The following is a 17,623-nucleotide window of genomic DNA, read 5'->3' as shown; positions in this document are numbered from 1 at the left end:
CTTAGAAAGAAATTATCTTCTCAGTGACCTTGAGTAATCTGACCCGGTTTCTGCCCCACCCAGAAACTATTTTCTATTTTTATTTTAGACCTAATTTTCCTAGAACCTTTTCACGATTTTGCTGTGTCTTTACATAGTACACAATGGGATTCATCAAAGGTGGCACTAGCAAGAAGATGTCAGCAATAAGGATCATGGACATAGGTGACTTGTGCTTGCCAAAGCGGTGCATGGATGCTAAAGCAATGATAGGTACAGAGAAGATGAGCACAGCACAGATGTGGGCAACACAGGTATTGAGGGCCTTGAGGCGCTCTTTATGGGATCCAATGCCCATCACGGTCTTCAGGATGAATACATAGGAGACAGCAATGAACATACTGCCTGACATCATACAGAGTGCAACAAAAAAAAACCATAGAAGAAGTTGACTGTGTTGTCGGAGCAGGCCAGCTTCATGACATCCTGATGGAGACAATAGGAGTGAGAAAGGAGGCTTTTCTGGCAATATCCCAGTCTTTTCAGAGTGAAAGGAAATGGGAGCTCTAGGAGCATGCTTCTAATGAGAAACGCCAGTCCCAGTTTGGCGACTCTTGCACTGGTGAGGATAGAGCTGTATCTGAGGGGGTTGCGAATGGCCAAGAAGCAGTCAAAAGACATGATCAGAAGCACTGAGGATTCCATGTCAGTGAAGCCATGGATAAAGAATTCTTGAGCAAAGCAGGCATTTGTGGAGATTCCTGTGGCATTGAACACAAAGATCTGGAGCATGGTGGGGAGGGAGGAGAGGGACAGGCCCAAGTCAGAGATGACCAACATGGAAAGGAAATAGTACATGGGAGCATGGAGTGAGGGTTCAGTCCTGATCACAAAGAGGATGGTGCAGTTGCCCAGGATGGCCACCAGGTACATGAGGCAGATAGGAATGGAGATCCACGCAGGAACATACTCCAGGCCTGGGATTCCAATCAGGAAGAAGGTGGTGATCTCAATTTCTGAAGAATTGAGAATGGACATGATAGAAGACTTCACAAGCATCTACTTAGAGATCTGAAGTGGCACTTCCAACATGAACTTGTTTTGCTTATCTTCCTTCCTTTTACCACATATGCCCGAGAGACAGAGAAAATGAGTTAAAAACAAAAGAAGATGACATTTCTTTTAAGTAAACTATGAGATGGTTGGTTCATTTTATTTGGCAATAAGAATATAATCACTGCTTCAAGTAATCCTGTCTCCAGACAGAATAACTTGCAGATTTATTTCTTTTGTCATATCAAGCTTTGTTTCTATCATGTGAAAATTCATACAGTCATGCTGGACTCTAGGATAACTCATTTTCTTCTGCTTGGGGGGAGAGACAGGGATGGAGGGAGGGAGGGAGAAGGGAAGGAAGGAGAGGCTGGAAGATTAAGAAAGATAAATAGGGGCTGGTGAGATGGCTCAGCGGGTAAGAGCACTGACTGTTCTTCTGAAGGTCCTGAGTTCAAATTCCACATGGTGGCTCACAATCACTGGTAATGAGATCTGATACCCTCTTCTGGTGTGTCAGAAGACAGCTACAGTGTACTTACATATATTAATAAATAAATCTTTGGGCCAGAGAGAGCAGAGACTGAGTGAGCAGAGTGACCAGAGCTAGTGGGGAGTGGGGTTGACCAGAGCGAACAGAGGTCCTAAAAAAATTCAATTCCCAACAACCACATGAAGGCTCACAACCATCTGAACAGCTACAGTGTACTCACATACGTAAAATAAATAAATACATAAATCTTTAAAAGAGAAAGATAAATAGATGCTAGATAGATAAATAGAGAGATAGATATATGGCAGATAGATGATAGATGATGTACAAGATAGGAAAGACTATTAATCTTCAATTATAATGGAAATCCTTCTTTGTTGTAGGATATCATATATAAAAAATCATGTCATATATGATATATACTTTTTAGGGTAGAATAAGTTGTCTCACATATACTGATGTCTTAAATTCACAGATAGAAAGTAGTTTATCGAGTACAAAGCTAGAGGCAAAGTATTGAGGATGAATGGGGTCAGTACCAAAGAAGTCCTCTTCAGCTATAGAATATTTTCAAAGGCAACTGAAATATCAGCATATTCTGAGATTTTTAAACTTAATTTCATCAAGGAAAATGAATCTCCATATATATACGTAAAACACAACACTTTTGGGCTTAAAGAATGTGAAGGCTTCTTTGAGTTGGATTCATGACAATTAAGAACAGATCACAAGATTTTGTATTGTTCCTTTTCCATTATGAGTCACTGAAATCCTGTTCTAGGAGACCCGAGCTACCTACCCTCTCAAGAGAATGAAGCAGAGGAAGAAGTGTAGCAAGTTCCTAAAGAGAAGACTGGAGAGTGAAATGGTCAGACACTGATGTTCATGACACTATAACATGTTAGCTGCTCTAAATCTGGTATCTCATTCACTCTTCACATCAAAGCACTATTTCTACTAATGTAGAAATTTAAAAACTGAAGCCAAAGTTCAAACAATTTCTCTAAATATCATTGTGAACATATATGAGAATAATACGCTGTTTGAATCTGAGCTTTGTCAATTATGTGACAATTTTCATTTCATCTCAGCTAATATACTAAAATTACTTAAGTTACAAAGAAATTGTATTCTATTGCTGGTTGCATAAATATTAATGCTGCTATAAGAAATGTATCAAGAATAGCTGTTGTCTTGAACTTTATTATGGACAAGTTACACATTGTCTCCCATAGTTATGTCAGTTAACACGCATCTTATCAGTATAATTTCTGACTAAATGGGGTCAAATGATGTAACAACATTTGGGATTGTCAGTAGCAAAACCCACCAAGCAGCATCCATTCTGAAGAAGTAAGATAAATGCACATTGTCAATTTCTGTCTAGGGAGACCAGAGGATGTTCAGATAAGACTTGATGTCCTGGGTTTTTATTCTGAGAAGGTAGAAAAGAGAGGGGGTGGATAGCGTATTTAAAAAAATCCATCCATCCATCCATACATACATACATACATACATACATACATACATAGATACACAGAGAGATAGAGACAGAGAGACAGAGAGACAGTAGAGACAGTAGAGACAGAGATAGAGAGAGACAGAGAGACAGAGAGAGAGAGACAGAGAGAGAAAAAGATAGAAAGATAGAGAGACAGAAAGAGACACATTAAGAGATCTTACAACATACTAGATACTTTGTGATTCTTACATTAAAGTTTTTTTTATTATAGTTTAATACATTTGTAATACTTTTTATGTGGATTTAGAAATATCTATTTATTTATGGCACTCATAGCCTGGTGAGCAGAGGATATCAAAACAACACATTTTCTTTAAGGATGAGTGATAAACTTGGCAAAGTTCTACATTAATCTAAAATATAATAGCTTTCATATTAGCCTTATTCTCCATCAGAATACTACAATATATTTATTTCCAAGCTCTGTGCCTGATAAAGAAAAGAATCTGAATACTTTAAAAGCTTGACATTTTTGAAAGAATGTCTTAAATTTTACTATTAACAAGAATTAAAACTCAGGTAGGCTTTCTCTTAGATAATGCCTTGAGTTCTTTCTAGCTATCATTTTATTTGATTATATAAAAACCCCTATGAATCAGGCACCGTTTTTTACTCTTTACTTGTCAGGAAGGAAATAACTAGCAAGGAGGACACAACTGCAACTCCAGCCTGTGTCTCTCTCATGCCTTTGCAGAAGACCCTGTGCTGCTTCCCTTCTAATTGCTTCTAGTGCATAGGCATCACTAGTCTTCTTGGTCCAAAGTTTTTCTTCCTATCACTTAAGACTATAAACTTATCTCACTTCCCCGTTCTTTCAATAATGGATCTTTTCTCTGTAACTCCAGTGTAGAAACTAGAATTCTGTTTTGACTGTTTGAATTCTGTATTTAGGGATGACTGCCTTCCTGTCCTTTTTAGGTAAATGCATTTTATTCTTTATAGATGATTTTCTAAGCTACTCTTATACTCAAAATTGGAAGCTTATTCAATGGCCATTCTTGTTTACAACTCTTTTGAGTTCAGGCTCTTAGAAGATTCCTGGGTTAAGTATGCTACAGGCCTTAAAGCCATATTATATTCCAAGACAATGTGATGTTATGACCATTCACCATTCAACCAAACAGTGAGGTAAAATGAACTTAGACCAGCATCTTCTCAGCCTCCTGCTTCAGGTCTGCCCGTCAAAGCTCTTAACTACACATAGCAGATATTCAGAGGTGCATTTGGGCTTTGCTCTCATGGGACACCTATTATATCATCTCTTCTCCCCCTGTAAACACATGATTTCTTTGACCAGTGGAATAAAACAGGGGATATGGAAATAAAATGACAAAGCTGGGTTCACTTAATTTTGCCAAAGGAGGCAAAAGCATAGAGAGGAAAAATATGCAGGTTGTTTATCTGCAGGAGTATGACATTAGATTTAGATATTTATTTTTTCTAGTTCTCCCTGTGTAGAATTAGGGAAAGGCTGGAAGAAGTTGAGGAGGAGGGTGACCACATAGGAAGACCAGCAGTCTCAATTAACCTGGATCCACGAGACCTCTCAAATACTGAACCAGCAACCAGGCAACATAGACCAGTTGATATGAGGCCCCCAGAACATATACAGCAGAGAACTGCTTGGTCTGGCCTCAGTGAGTGAAGATGCACCTAACCCTCGAGAGACTTGAGGCCCGAAGGAATGGGGAAGCCTGACAGAGTTTGTATGTGGGGGCATGTGGGATGTAGGAACATCCTCTTGGAGCTGGGGGAGGAAGAATAGGATGAGGATCAGTTGGATGGCAGAACGAAAGCAGGATAATGACTGGACTGTTAAAAAAGGTTAAAGATAACAACATAAATAATGGAAAGCCAACATTTTTTAGGAAACGGAACAACACTCTTCTTCTCAATGATACCTTGGTCAAGGAAGGAATGAAGAAAGAAATTAAAGACTTTTTAGAGTTTAATGAAAATGAAGCCACAACATACCCAAACTTATGGAACACAACTAAAGCATTTCTAAGAGAGAAACTCATAAAAGCTCTGAGTGCCTCCAAAAAGAAAATAGAGAGAGCACACACTAGCAGCTTGACAACACACCTAAAAGCTATAGAAAAAAAGTAAGAAAATTCACCTAAGAGGAGTAGACAGCAGTAAATAATCAAACTCAGGGGCAAAATCAATGAAGTGGAAACAAGAAGAACTATTCAAAGAATCAACCAAATGAGGAGCTGGTTCTTTGAGAAAATCAACAAGATAGATAAACCCTAGCCAGACTAACTAGAGGGCACAGGACAGCATCCTAATTAACAAAATCAGAAATGAAAAGGGAGACATATCAAGTGATCCTAAAGAAATCTAAAACACCATCAGATCCTTCTACAGAAGACTATACTCAACAAAACTGGAAAACCTGGACAAAATGGACAAATTTATAGACAGATACCAGGTACCAAAGTTAAATCAGGATCAAGTTAATGATCTAAACAGTCCCATATCCCCTAACGAAATAGAAACAGTCATTAAAGTCTCCTAGCCAAAAAAAGCCCAGGACCAGATGGGTTTAGTGCAGAGTTCTACCAGACCTTCAAAGAAGAATTCCAGTTCTATAAAAACTATTCCACAAAATAGAAACAGAAGGTACTCTACCCAACTCATTCTATGAAGCCACAATTATTCTGCTACCTTAACCACAGAAAGATCCAACAAAGATAGAGAACTTCAGACCAATTTCCCTTATGAATATAGATGCAAAAATGCGCAATAAAATTCTCGCTAACCGAATCCAAGAACACATCAAAACAATCATCCATCCTGACGAAGTAGGTTTTATTCCAGGAATGCAGGGATGGTTTAATATATGGAAATCCATCAATGTAATCCATTATATAAACAAACTCAAGGACAAAAACCACATGATCATCTCCTTAGATGCTGAGAAAGCATTTGACAAAATCCAACACCCATTCATGATAAAAGTCTTGGAAAGATCAGGAATTCAAGGCCCATACCTAACCATGATAAAAGCAATCTACAGCAAACCAGTAGCCAACATCAAAGTAAATGATGAGAAGCTTGAAGCAATCCCACTAAAATCAGGGACTAGACAAGGCTGTCCACTCTCTCCCTACCTATTCAAAATAGTACTTGAAGTCCTAGCCAGAGCAATTTGACAACAAAAGGAGATCAAGGGGAAAAGATGAAGTCAAAATATCACTTTTTGCAGATGATATGATAGTATATATAAGTGACCCTAAAAATTCCACCAGAGAACTCCTAAACCTGATAAACAGCTTCAGTGAATTAGCTGGATATAAAATTAACTCAAACAAGTCAATGGCCTTTCTCTATACAAACAATAAACAGGCTGAGAAAGAAATTAGGGAAACCACACCCTTCTGAATAGTCACAAATAATATAAAATATCTTGGCGTGACTCTAACTAAGGAGGTGAAAGATCTGTATGATAAGAACTTCAAGTCTCTGAAGAAAGAAATCAAAGAAGATCTCAGAAGATGGAAAGATCTCCCATACTCATGGATTGGCAGGATCAACATTTTAAAAATGGCTATCTTGCCAAAAGCAATCTACAGATTCAATGCAATCCCCATCAAAATTCCAACTCAATTCTTCAACGAATTAGAAAGAGCAATCTGCAAATTCATATGGAATAACAAAAAACCTAGGATAGCAAAAACTCTTCTCAAGGATAAAAGAACCTCTGGCAGAATCACCATGCCTGACCTAAAGCTTTACTTTAGAGCAATTGTTATAAAAACTGCATGGTACTCGTATACTGACAGACAAGTATACCAATGGAATAGAATTGAAGACACAGAAATGAACCCACACACCTATGGTCACTTGATCTTCGACAAGGGAGCTAAAACCATCCAGTGGAAGAAAGACAGCATTTTCAACAAATGGTGCTGCCACAAGTGGTGGTTATCATGTAGAAGAATGAGAATTGATCCATTCCTATCTCCTTGTACTAAGGTCAAATCTAAGTGATTTAAGGAACTCCACATAAAACCAGAGACATTGAAATGTATAGAGGAGAAAGTGGGGGAAAAACCTCGAAGATATGGGTATAGGGGAAAAATTCCTGAATAGAACAGCAATGGCATGTGCTGTAAGATTGAGAATTGACAAATGGGACCTCATGAAACTGGAAAGCTTCTGTAAGGCAAAAGACACCATCAATAAGACAAAAAGGCCACCAACAGATTGGGAAAGGATCTTTACCTATCCTAAATCAGATATGGGACTAATATCCAATGTATATAAAGAACTCAACAAGGTGGACTCCAGAAAATTAAATAACCCCATTAAAAATAGGGCTCAGCACTAAACAAAGAATTCTCACCTGAGGAATACCGAATGTCTGGGAAGCACCTGAAAAAATGTTCAGCATCCTTAATCATCAGGGAAATGCAAATCAAAACAACCCTGAGATTCCATCTCACACCAGTCAGAATGGCTAAGATCAAAAATTCAGGTGACAGCAGATGCTGGCGAGGATGTGGAGAAAGAGGAACACTCCTCCATTCTTGGTGGGATTGCAAGCTTGTACAACCACTTTGGAAATTAGTCTGGTGGTTCTTCAGAAAATTGGACATAGTACTACAGGAGGATCCGGAAATACCTCTCCTGGGCATATATCCAGAAGATGTCCCAACCGGAAAGAAGGACACATGCTCCACTATGTTCATAGCAGCCTTATTTATACTAGCCAGAAGCTGGAAAGAACCCAGATGCCCCTCAACGAGGAATGGATACAAAAAATGTGGTACATTTACACAATGGAGTACTACTTTGCTATTAAAAGGAATGAATTTATGAAATTCCTAGGCAAATGGATGGACCTGGAGTGCATCATCCTGAGTGAGGTAACACAATCACAAAAGAACTCAAATGATATGTACTCACTGATAAGTGAATATTAGCCCAGAAACTTAGTATACCTGAGATATCAGATACAATTTGCAAAACACATGAAACTGAAGAAGAACAAAGACCAAAGTGTGGACAATTTGCCCCTTCTTAGAATTGGGAACAATCACCCATGGAAGGAGTTACAGAGACAAAGTTTGGAGCTGAGAGAAAAGGATGGACCATCTAGAGACTGCCATATCCAGGGATCCATCCCATAATCAGCCTCCAAACCATGACCCCATTACATACACTAGCAAGAGTTTACTGAAAGGACCCTGATATAGCTGTCTCTTGTGAGACTATGCTGGGGCCTAGCAAACACATAAGTGGATGCTCACAGTCAGCTATTGGATGGATCACAGGGCCCCCAATGGAGGAGCTAGAGAAAGTATCCAAGGAATTAAAGAGATCTGCAACCCTCCCTGTAGGTGCAACAACATTATGAACTAACCAGTACCTCAGAGCTCTTGACTCTAGCTGCATATGTATCAAAAGATGGCCTAGTCGGCCATCACTGGAAAGAGAGGCCCATTGGACTTGCAAACTTTATATGCCCCAGTACAGGGGAACGCCAGGCCCAAAAAGTGGGAATGGGTGGGTAGGGGAGTGCGGTGAGGGCATGGGGGACTTTGAGAAAGTATTGCAAATAAAAAAAATTTAAAAAACAAACAAACAAATAAAAAACTCAAAACAAACAAACAGAAAGATTATAGATAATTAAAAGGAAAGAAACAAGGAAAGAATGAAAGAAAAACAGCAAATCTAGACCTAGATAATAAATACACAAACTGCTAGAAAAAAAATCCCAATAATCAAAACTTAAATATTTAAAGGCAATTGAGGGTTTCCAGGGAAGATTAGCCTAGAAGGCCCCATCCATCTTTGAGGGTTTATAGATTGGTGATGGATACTAGGGAAGGAAGATGTATCTTGTTCAATGGTGTAGTCACTTGTAAGTTGCCCATATGCCTTTTAATAAATCCTGACCCTTGTCCCTGTAAATAATCTTGACTGAAGTCATTGGGTTGTTTAAAATAAAAAGACATGGAAGTAGAATTTATTGGATATGCTCGCTCTTTCTTTCTTTCTTTCTTTCTTTCTTTCTTTCTTTCTTTCTTTCTTTCTTTCTTTCTTTCTTTCTTTCTCTTTCTTTCTTTCTTTCTTTCTTTCTTTCTTTCTTTCTTTCTTTCTTTCTTTCTTTCTTTCTTTCTTTCTTTCTTTCTTTCTTTCTTTCTTTCTTTCTTTCTTTCTTTCTTTCTTTCTTTCTTTCTTTCCTCCTCCTCCTCCTCCTCCTCCTCCTCCTCCTCCTCCTCCTCCTCCTCCTCCTTCTTTGTTTTTTTCTTTTCTTTCTTTCTTTTTTTTTTTTTGGTTTTTCTGAGTACACAGGGTTTCTTGTGTAACCCTGGCACTGGCTGTCCTGGAACTCATTCTGTAGACCAGGCTGGCCTTGAACTCAGAAAACCACCTGCCTCTGCCTCCCAAGTGCTGGGAATAAAGGCGTGCACCATCATGCCCAGTGATTTTTTTTTTCTTTATTGGATATTTTCTTGAAAGTAGAATTGTTGAGAAGAGAAAGATCAGTGGGAATGGAAGGGTGACAAGAGAAAGTAGTTGCGTGGGTGACTAGGATAAAAATACATTATATGCATGGATGAAATGTCATAATAAAGCTCGAGTCATTAATATGCACTAATAGAAAACATAAAAAGTATTCAAACTCAATTAATGGAGTTTGCTACAATTTTCCCAAACAAGTCTTCATTATAGCTTCATTGTTTTTAGTGACTTTCTTTCTTTTCAACACAAACTACTATATAGGGTTGATAAAAACACTAGAAAACTATGGTGGAAGCACAGAGAGTGGCCATTAAATACCTTATCATGAGTATAGCATGTAGTGCAAGATGGATGTAAGTTTGAGATGTCTGGCTAGAAATGTGACATAGGACCGCAAATTACATGCACCTACTGTTTACCAACAGTTTTGTGGATTACAGGGAAAAAATATCATTCAGGACTTGTAAAGTGGTTTCAGAAGTGTTTGATGCTTGGGTGTTACTCATTATTTTACAAATGATGAAACTATTCTTAAGGAAAGTCCAGAAGTATGGCTTGGAATTGGAATCAGAATATCTGATTAAACCAAGTCCATTATTCTAATTCTGCTTCCAGACTTATGTGAACATCACATTTCAAGCTTCATTTTGAGTTAGACTGTTTACCTCTCACAGATATGATCATCCAATTGGTAACCTGTCTTTGGCTCCTGCTGAGACCTGGGTGCTGAGGAGTTAACTCACAGATGCACCATGTTCTTTATAAACGTACAGTCAGAATACCCAGGAGACTTCCCTTAACTCCCAGAGGTCTATACTCCAGAGCAAACAGAAGAGACTGATCGAGATAAGGTTGAGGGCAAAGCAGAGGACTCTTGTTCTTGCCTTTCAGGGGAGTGTGCTTCTGGTTCTGGTAAGGACAAGGAGCTGAACACCCCATTGAGAGCTTAAAATTAAAGCTTTCTTAAGTAAAATTGTTAAGTAAAATTAAAGCGTATGTTTGAATAAGTAATTATGGATAGGAAGGGGAAGCAACTTTGGGCTGTGCATGTGTGAGGATATGTGAGTAAGTGGGTTAATGTGTGTATGTGTGTTTGGCAGGTTCATGTATGTGTGCGAGTGTGTTTGTGTGTGTATGTATGTATGTATGTATGTATGTATATATGTATGTTAGTGTGTGTATGCTCGTGTGCCCGTGCACATGTGGGCCTTGAATGGTCTGATGATTAAACAGCAATGTTAAGTACCAGGCTAATATTCAGACATTCATAGCACTTATTTAATTGATAAAATATCAAATAAAAGTAACCTTTATGATCAATAAAATAGCACTACCTTGTCAGTTTACCATGTGTTGCCACAAAGAAAACACTAGCCATTTTTTCTTGGATTATTTGTGAAAACAGCTGCTCCTATTGGTTATTTAAATTTTGCTAGAGACAACACCACATGGTCTAAAATAACTCTGAGGCAGAAATTCTTATTTACAATATTCAAGGAAAGAGTAGAAGGCATTTGATGCCTTAGATTTGCAGAGGGTAAGTTGCCTGGTTGAGCATTATGTACAGATGTTCATAATGTCTTTGAGATCTTGTTTCTTATCTAAGCTACTAATATTCTAAGAACTTGGATCAATGCTTGCTTATGTATTTCCTTCTCAAATCATTCTTCTTACAACAGTACATGACACTCTCAGCAATCTTGCAGCTCCTAAAGTTTTGTGAGATTCAAATTTGTATTTTGTATATTTTCCCTCCTTGATGATCTCATTTATTCTCACAGCCCCAGGTACCACCTATTATATTAATGCTTCTTAATCTAATGTTGTGGGGTTTGTAGAAATATTCTCTAATAATCCTGAAGCAAAAGCAATTATTAAATGAAATTTAACTAACATGTCTTTGTAGCTCTGGCTTTTCCTTGGTTCTTTATCATTACTACAAATTTGGATATTTTATAATTTCAAATTTGTTTCATAATTTTCATTAACTTATATGTTTATTCAAACAGAGATTTAAATATAGGACAATTTATGTTAAATATATTATATTTGTGTTGCTTTGGATATATTTAGAATCATTCAATACTGGATTATCTTGAATCAAAATATTTAAATTGCAAAATTATATATTGAATCTGAAAATGAAATGATGGACCTGTTGATATTGACCCCAAGAATACAACCAGGTTTTTTTATGTGGGTGCATCTTTAAAAATTATATTTCAAAGGGAAATTTCATGGTTTGGATTTGTTTCCAAATTTGGATATTTTTTTTTTGTTTTTGTTTTTGTTTTTTTTTTCGAGACAGGGTTTCTCTGTGTAGCCCTGGCTGTCCTGGCACTCACTTTGTAGACCAGGCTGGCCTCGAACTCAGAAATCTGCCTGCCTCTGCTCCCAAGTGCTGGGATTAAAGGCGTGCGCCACCACACCCGGCGGATATTTTTATTCAATTTATTTACTCAAACTGATCAGAGTAAATTAATCCAGTAAGGTCTGTCTGGTAAGGGGAGTATATTTATCATATTGCATAAATCATCACACTGTACAAATTGCTTCTGAAATAATAAGATGAAAATCTGAACTGTGTAAACTAGGAAACTTCTTCTGATTCAATACCTGACCACGAGGGTGAGGAAACAAACAAACAAACAAACAAACAAACAAACAACTTTTCAGGGTTAATTTCTCACATTGTGTTAGAACCTAGTGTTTCTAGTAAATGATGTTAACATTTAAATTTATTTGTAATGTGAGATATCTAGATATGTGTTTGATTCTTCACAAGTCTCTGAAACATAAAAACCTTACTGATATAAAACCAGTCTTATAAACAAAGAAAATCAATTAAGACCAATCAAAGAAGTGGTATAGATACTTGAACAACCATTATTTTCATTTTTATAAAATTATATATAATTATCAATAATATGGATAAATAAAAATGTACGTAATGAAAACTTATCTCTTAAGATTAATCCATTAATTATTCACACTTGCTTTCTAGCACTTACTGTTTTCCAAATTATTTTTAGTGATCTCTGAGCATTTTAGTTATAATTATAGACTATAATTTCCGACTGTCTTCTATGAAGTTCAGAGATTTCTTGTGAAGACAACATGGAAGTTGCTTAAGGTTGTATGGGGGAAAGTAGTGCAAAGGATCTTGAGAATCTTTTAACTGATCCAACAAAAATAGTTGAATTGCCATCAATAAAATTTGAAATGTAAATAAAGAAAATTCTAATAATAAAAAATAAAAATAAATAAAAATAAAAATAAAATATTAAAAAAAGAAAGGTAGTTAGAATTGCCTTTTGTCATTTTGGAAGATGTTAACTGATAAAGGACTTAGAGTATCTTTGGAAAAATATACTGATTGTATACACTAAATATATTTTGTTGCAAAGCATTTAACTCATTCATGTAAAATTGAATATCACCTAAAAGAATGATTGCTTTTTTGTTACATGACTTCACATGCAGTTCCTATTCCTGCACATGTCTGTTTTCAACAACTCCGAGGTCAAGTATTTTCTTCTAATTGGGATACCAGGACTGGAATATGCCCACGTGTGGATCTCCATCCCTATCTTCCTCATGTACCTTATTGCCATCATGGGTAACTGCATTATCATTTTTGTCATCAAGACAGAACCCTCTCTACATGAGCCCATGTACTATTTCCTTACCATGTTGGCTGTCTCTGATATGGGCTTGTCCTTCTCTTCTCTTCCTACCATGCTTAAAATCTTTTTTTTCAATGCCATGGAAATCTCACCCAATGCCTGCTTTGCCCAAGAGTTCTTTATCCATGTCTTCACTGCCATGGAGTCCTCTGTGCTTCTGATTATGTCTTTGGACCGCTTTCTTGCCATTCACAACCCTTTAAGATACAGTTCTATCCTCACTGGCCGCAGAGTTGTTAAAATAGGGCTCATTTTAGCCTTCAGGAGCACAGCTTTGGTGCTTCCATTCCCTTTCACACTAAGGAAACTGAAATACTGTCACAAGAATCTCCTCTCTCACTCATACTGCCTTCATCAGGATGTCATGAAACTGGCATGCTCTGATAACAAGATCAATTTCATCTATGGCTTCTTTGCAGCTCTCTGTACCATGCTGGACTTTGCCTTGATTCTTATGTCTTATGTGCTGATCTTGAAGACAGTTCTCAGTATTGCATCTCTAGCAGAGAGGCTTAAGGCTCTAAATACCTGTGTCTCCCACATCTGTGCTGTTCTCATCTTCTATGTGCCCATCATCACCCTGGCTGCCATACATCGCTATGCCAAACACAAAAGTCCCCTACTTGTAATCCTTATTGCAGATATGTTCTTGTTGGTGCCACCCCTGATGAACCCCATTGTGTACTGTATAAAGACTCGGCAAATCCGGGAGAAGGTCTTGGGAAAGTTGGTTAATGTATGTGTGAGATAAGGACTTGGGAATGTAAATAATATGTTATCTGCAAATAGGTACTTTCTAGCACCTGCTGTGCTCAGCATCATTATAGCTGTGCTCAGCATCATGGTTATTAGAAGCTCTGTAGAGAGGTTCTGAATTTCAATGATGTATAAAACTTATAATCGGGTTGAGAACATTTGCAGTAACTGTACAAGAAACAGCTGAGAGTATGATATTATTTAAGGAGGCATAACTAACATTTTCAAAGAGGTTTAAAGAAAAAATTTATGTGATTGAATAGTTAAATCAGGCTTTAAAGAATTGACAAAATTTGAGATTTTTCCTTTCAATTAATATTTATAACGTATTTCTGTAATGCACAATATTTATACCACAAAGGAAATCAAATTAACAGTATACATAGTAGCTATTTTGTAAATATTGAGTGAGAGTTTTAGATGGAATGATTGAACTGGTTAAGGAGTATAAAAAAGAAGTTGAACCCTAGATAAATTTGAAAGTCTTTTGTGCAGAAGGGCAACATGTCAGATCCATATTCAAAGTAGATTGAATCTGGGAGAAATAAGAGGACAAGTCAACACTCTCTTGCGAGGTGTTAACTCTTAGATGAAGAAAGAAGGAACAGAAGTATGTAGTATTTTTTGTTTGTTTTTGTTCTCATTTTGATTGTTACTAAGTACAAATGTAATTCATAGAACGTTCCTACATTCCAGAAAGTACCCGAGAAATAGCTTTAAGCCCTATGTTGTTACTGTTTATATATTTATTTTTTTAATATCATAGCATTAGTGACTTTCAGATAAAATGTAGCTCTTAAAGTTAGATTTCTACAGGTCACAGAAATTGGTACCATGATATTTTTCATTAAATTTATTCATTAACATTTTCATGATACAAGAAGTATTTTAAAGAAAGATTAAAAGGTAGAATTTACACTTGAAAGTGCAATTGAAAGGAAAGCTAGGTGTTAAGATTCTCATTAATTCTATGTAGGTTGCTGAGGCCCCAATTTTGCTTCGAACACATCCAAACTTTTCAAAGATATCATCAGAGTTTTATAGGATGGATCTAAATATTTTTGGGGATTTCTCTCAGGTGACTGAATATTAAATATAGCATCCTGGAGAAAGCTTGAAATAAGAGGCTATCAGGCTGTTTACCAGTCACTAATCAAAGATTGAATGGGTCCCTTTGGGAAGATGAGAACATTTATATGTAGATGTATATGGAGTAAACATGTATCTTAAACAAGGATCAATCATCAAACTATGAGGATCCTTCCTCTACAGAAGTGCCTCTCTAATGCCCTTTACCCACTGATACCCATTGTTATGTTTGTGGAGAAATGTTGGGGCCTCTTCTAGAAATTTGGCAGGAATTTGTCATTAGGCTAGGACATGGAAGTAGGGTCAGATAACAATATTTACATTTGGGTTAACACAAAGCTCAAGGTAAACTCAGCCTAGGAATGTGTGGCATTCCTTTTATCTTGGTCATCCTGATAAGCCCTAGAAACAGTGACCACTGGGCTTTGCTTCCTGCCTTGTTTGATTCTTTGTTTATTGCCTTGTTTGGTTGCTTTGCCTTTGATCTAAGACCTTACCCTTTTCTTTGTATGTACTTAGAATGGTATAAAAGCAGACTGGGGAAAAAATAAAGGTGCTTCAGCCTCAGTACTGGCTGGAGTCATGTTATGTTGTCTGATTGTCTTTTTCTTTTCAATCCTCCCTCCCACCTTTGGGGCTCTTGGCTGACTGAGCTGGCTTGGTCTTATGTTCTTAGTTCATATTTAAAATTTGCTCTCATTTATAGTCTTAAAACAAGTTTTAGTAATTTATACTGTAATGGCAGGTCTCCACACATTTCATTTATATTGTGCATGAATGTTCTTCTCTACTGTATATTAACACTGTCTGTCTTGCACTTTGAGCAACATAAATATACCATGCTGCTAGTTAGCTTATGTCTTAGCCTCTGTTTGTGGTCAATCCTGAAGTGATGTATTTGTTTTTTATTATTTCATAGTAAACTAACATACATTAAATGGCTAAATATTATAGACATGTTTTTATCCTATAGTCACATATCTTAAAATATATGTTTCATGGGTCTAAATCAAAGAATAGACAAGCCCACATTTCTTTCTGAGGTCACTGAAAGAGCCTTTTTCTTTGGCTTTCCCAGCTTCTAGAAATCACCTTCATTTCAGGACTTATGGACAACCCTTCTTCCATGCTCAAGAGAAACATCATTGCACCTCAACATGACTTCAACGCAGTCTATAGGTCAGGTTTCCAACACTGATCACTGTCAGAAAACCTATGGGTTTGCATTAATAAAAATAGTACCCGACTCTCAATATATGTAGCTGTAACATATCTGCAGAATATCTTTTGCAATGTATAACAACATACTCATGATTATAGAAGTTAGATGCTGAAATTTTTGAAGAGTATATTTTTCTAATTATTATGAACATATTTCCTCTGCCTCTTTTTTCTACCTTTCATATCTTTAGCAGGGAATTATAGTTGTGATTATGATATTCAAAATTTAAAATAACACTAATCATGGGCTAGTTAATATTATGTTAATAAATTCATATTAACATGTATCACACACTTCAGAAGGTAGCACAATCAAATGAAACTAAAATAATTTATTAAAAAGGGGAGTTATTGAACAATTTTTTTATAGATTGCATTAATTTACGATCTCAGTAGAAGAAAGGTAGAATGTCAAATGTTCCACATGTATTTAACATAGTGCCAAAGTATATGTCCTATATCTTTTGGAAACCCTCAGAACATGAGTGCGACTGAATGCCAATGAAAATTTAAACAAACACAAATCCAAGCTGCTTAATACTGTTACAAAAATACCCAGGACTTCAGATACTCCCAGGAATTGGAATTACTCCAGAATTCCATAATACTCTTGAGAACCTCTGATTTTCTAAGGGAGTCTGAAGTTTATGAAGGAGATAAACGAGTCAGAAGCATATAAACAAAAGAGACATTAGACTCATCCCGCATTAGACTATCTGCATTCTCATATCAGGAGACAGAGGTTGACAGTACAGTCTGTCATGAGTTGTGGCAGGTCTGGTTAGGAAGTTGAATCACTTGGGATTCTCAAGGTGATTCTGAGTTGCAGACAAGAATTAAAACATCTTATCTTCACCATGCGTGTTTTTGTTGCCTGCAGGTGATTTCACAAGTTGAAAGGACCCTCTGATTGCTCCTACAGAAGTGAGACTGATCTCTTTCAATTACTTAGCTATTTCCCCCCAGGCACCATAATCACACAGCAGTTAGTAAGTTGTGAGCTACTAATGGATTCTGTGTTAAGTTCAAAAAACAATGCAGGGGCTTGAGGTATTCTCCATTCCTTCTGCTCTCTTTGCTTCCTTCACTTTCACTTTTTTTTTTCTAGGAGCCATAGAGATCCTTGTACATGGCTTAATAAATCACAATATTCCTCCACAATGATGTGTAAACTCTTAATGTTAATTTCCAACTAAATCCCATCATGTCTACTTGGAAGACATAGCCATCTCTTTCTGCTTCTATTACTAACTTTTGTTTCCAAACAACACCTTTTATTTCCTGCATTTTTACAATAACCCCTTAGTCTATTTTTCCCTGCTTCCACCTGCAGACAATTCTGTATAT

At 36.9% G+C, this 17,623-nt stretch overlaps 2 protein-coding genes across 2 annotated transcripts; one reads left to right on the top strand and one right to left on the bottom strand.

Moving 5' to 3' along the window:
- Positions 1-79: 79 nt before the first annotated feature.
- Positions 80-1,038, bottom strand: LOC110299157 (olfactory receptor 51A7-like). The gene is given in 2 exon segments (XM_021168782.1): positions 80-412; positions 415-1,038. Coding segments are annotated over 2 exon segments (957 nt in total).
- Positions 1,039-13,022: 11,984 nt separating this feature from the next.
- On the top strand, positions 13,023-13,961 carry Or51a7 (olfactory receptor family 51 subfamily A member 7). Its single transcript, XM_021168600.2, has one exon. The coding sequence runs from the start codon at positions 13,023-13,025 to the stop codon at positions 13,959-13,961; it is 939 nt and encodes a 312-aa protein (XP_021024259.1).
- Positions 13,962-17,623: the final 3,662 nt, after the last annotated feature.

This window comes from Mus caroli, unplaced genomic scaffold (assembly GCF_978045245.1).
Source record: "Mus caroli unplaced genomic scaffold, Mus_caroli_1 scaffold_8, whole genome shotgun sequence".
NCBI lineage: Eukaryota > Metazoa > Chordata > Mammalia > Rodentia > Muridae > Mus > Mus caroli.
This window is presented reverse-complemented; position numbering and strand designations above follow the sequence as displayed.

Excerpts from the sequence above, each read along its gene's own strand:
- Or51a7 (XM_021168600.2), top strand. The coding sequence starts at position 13,023 with ATGTCTGTTTTCAACAACTCCGAGGTCAAGTATTTTCTTCTAATTGGG.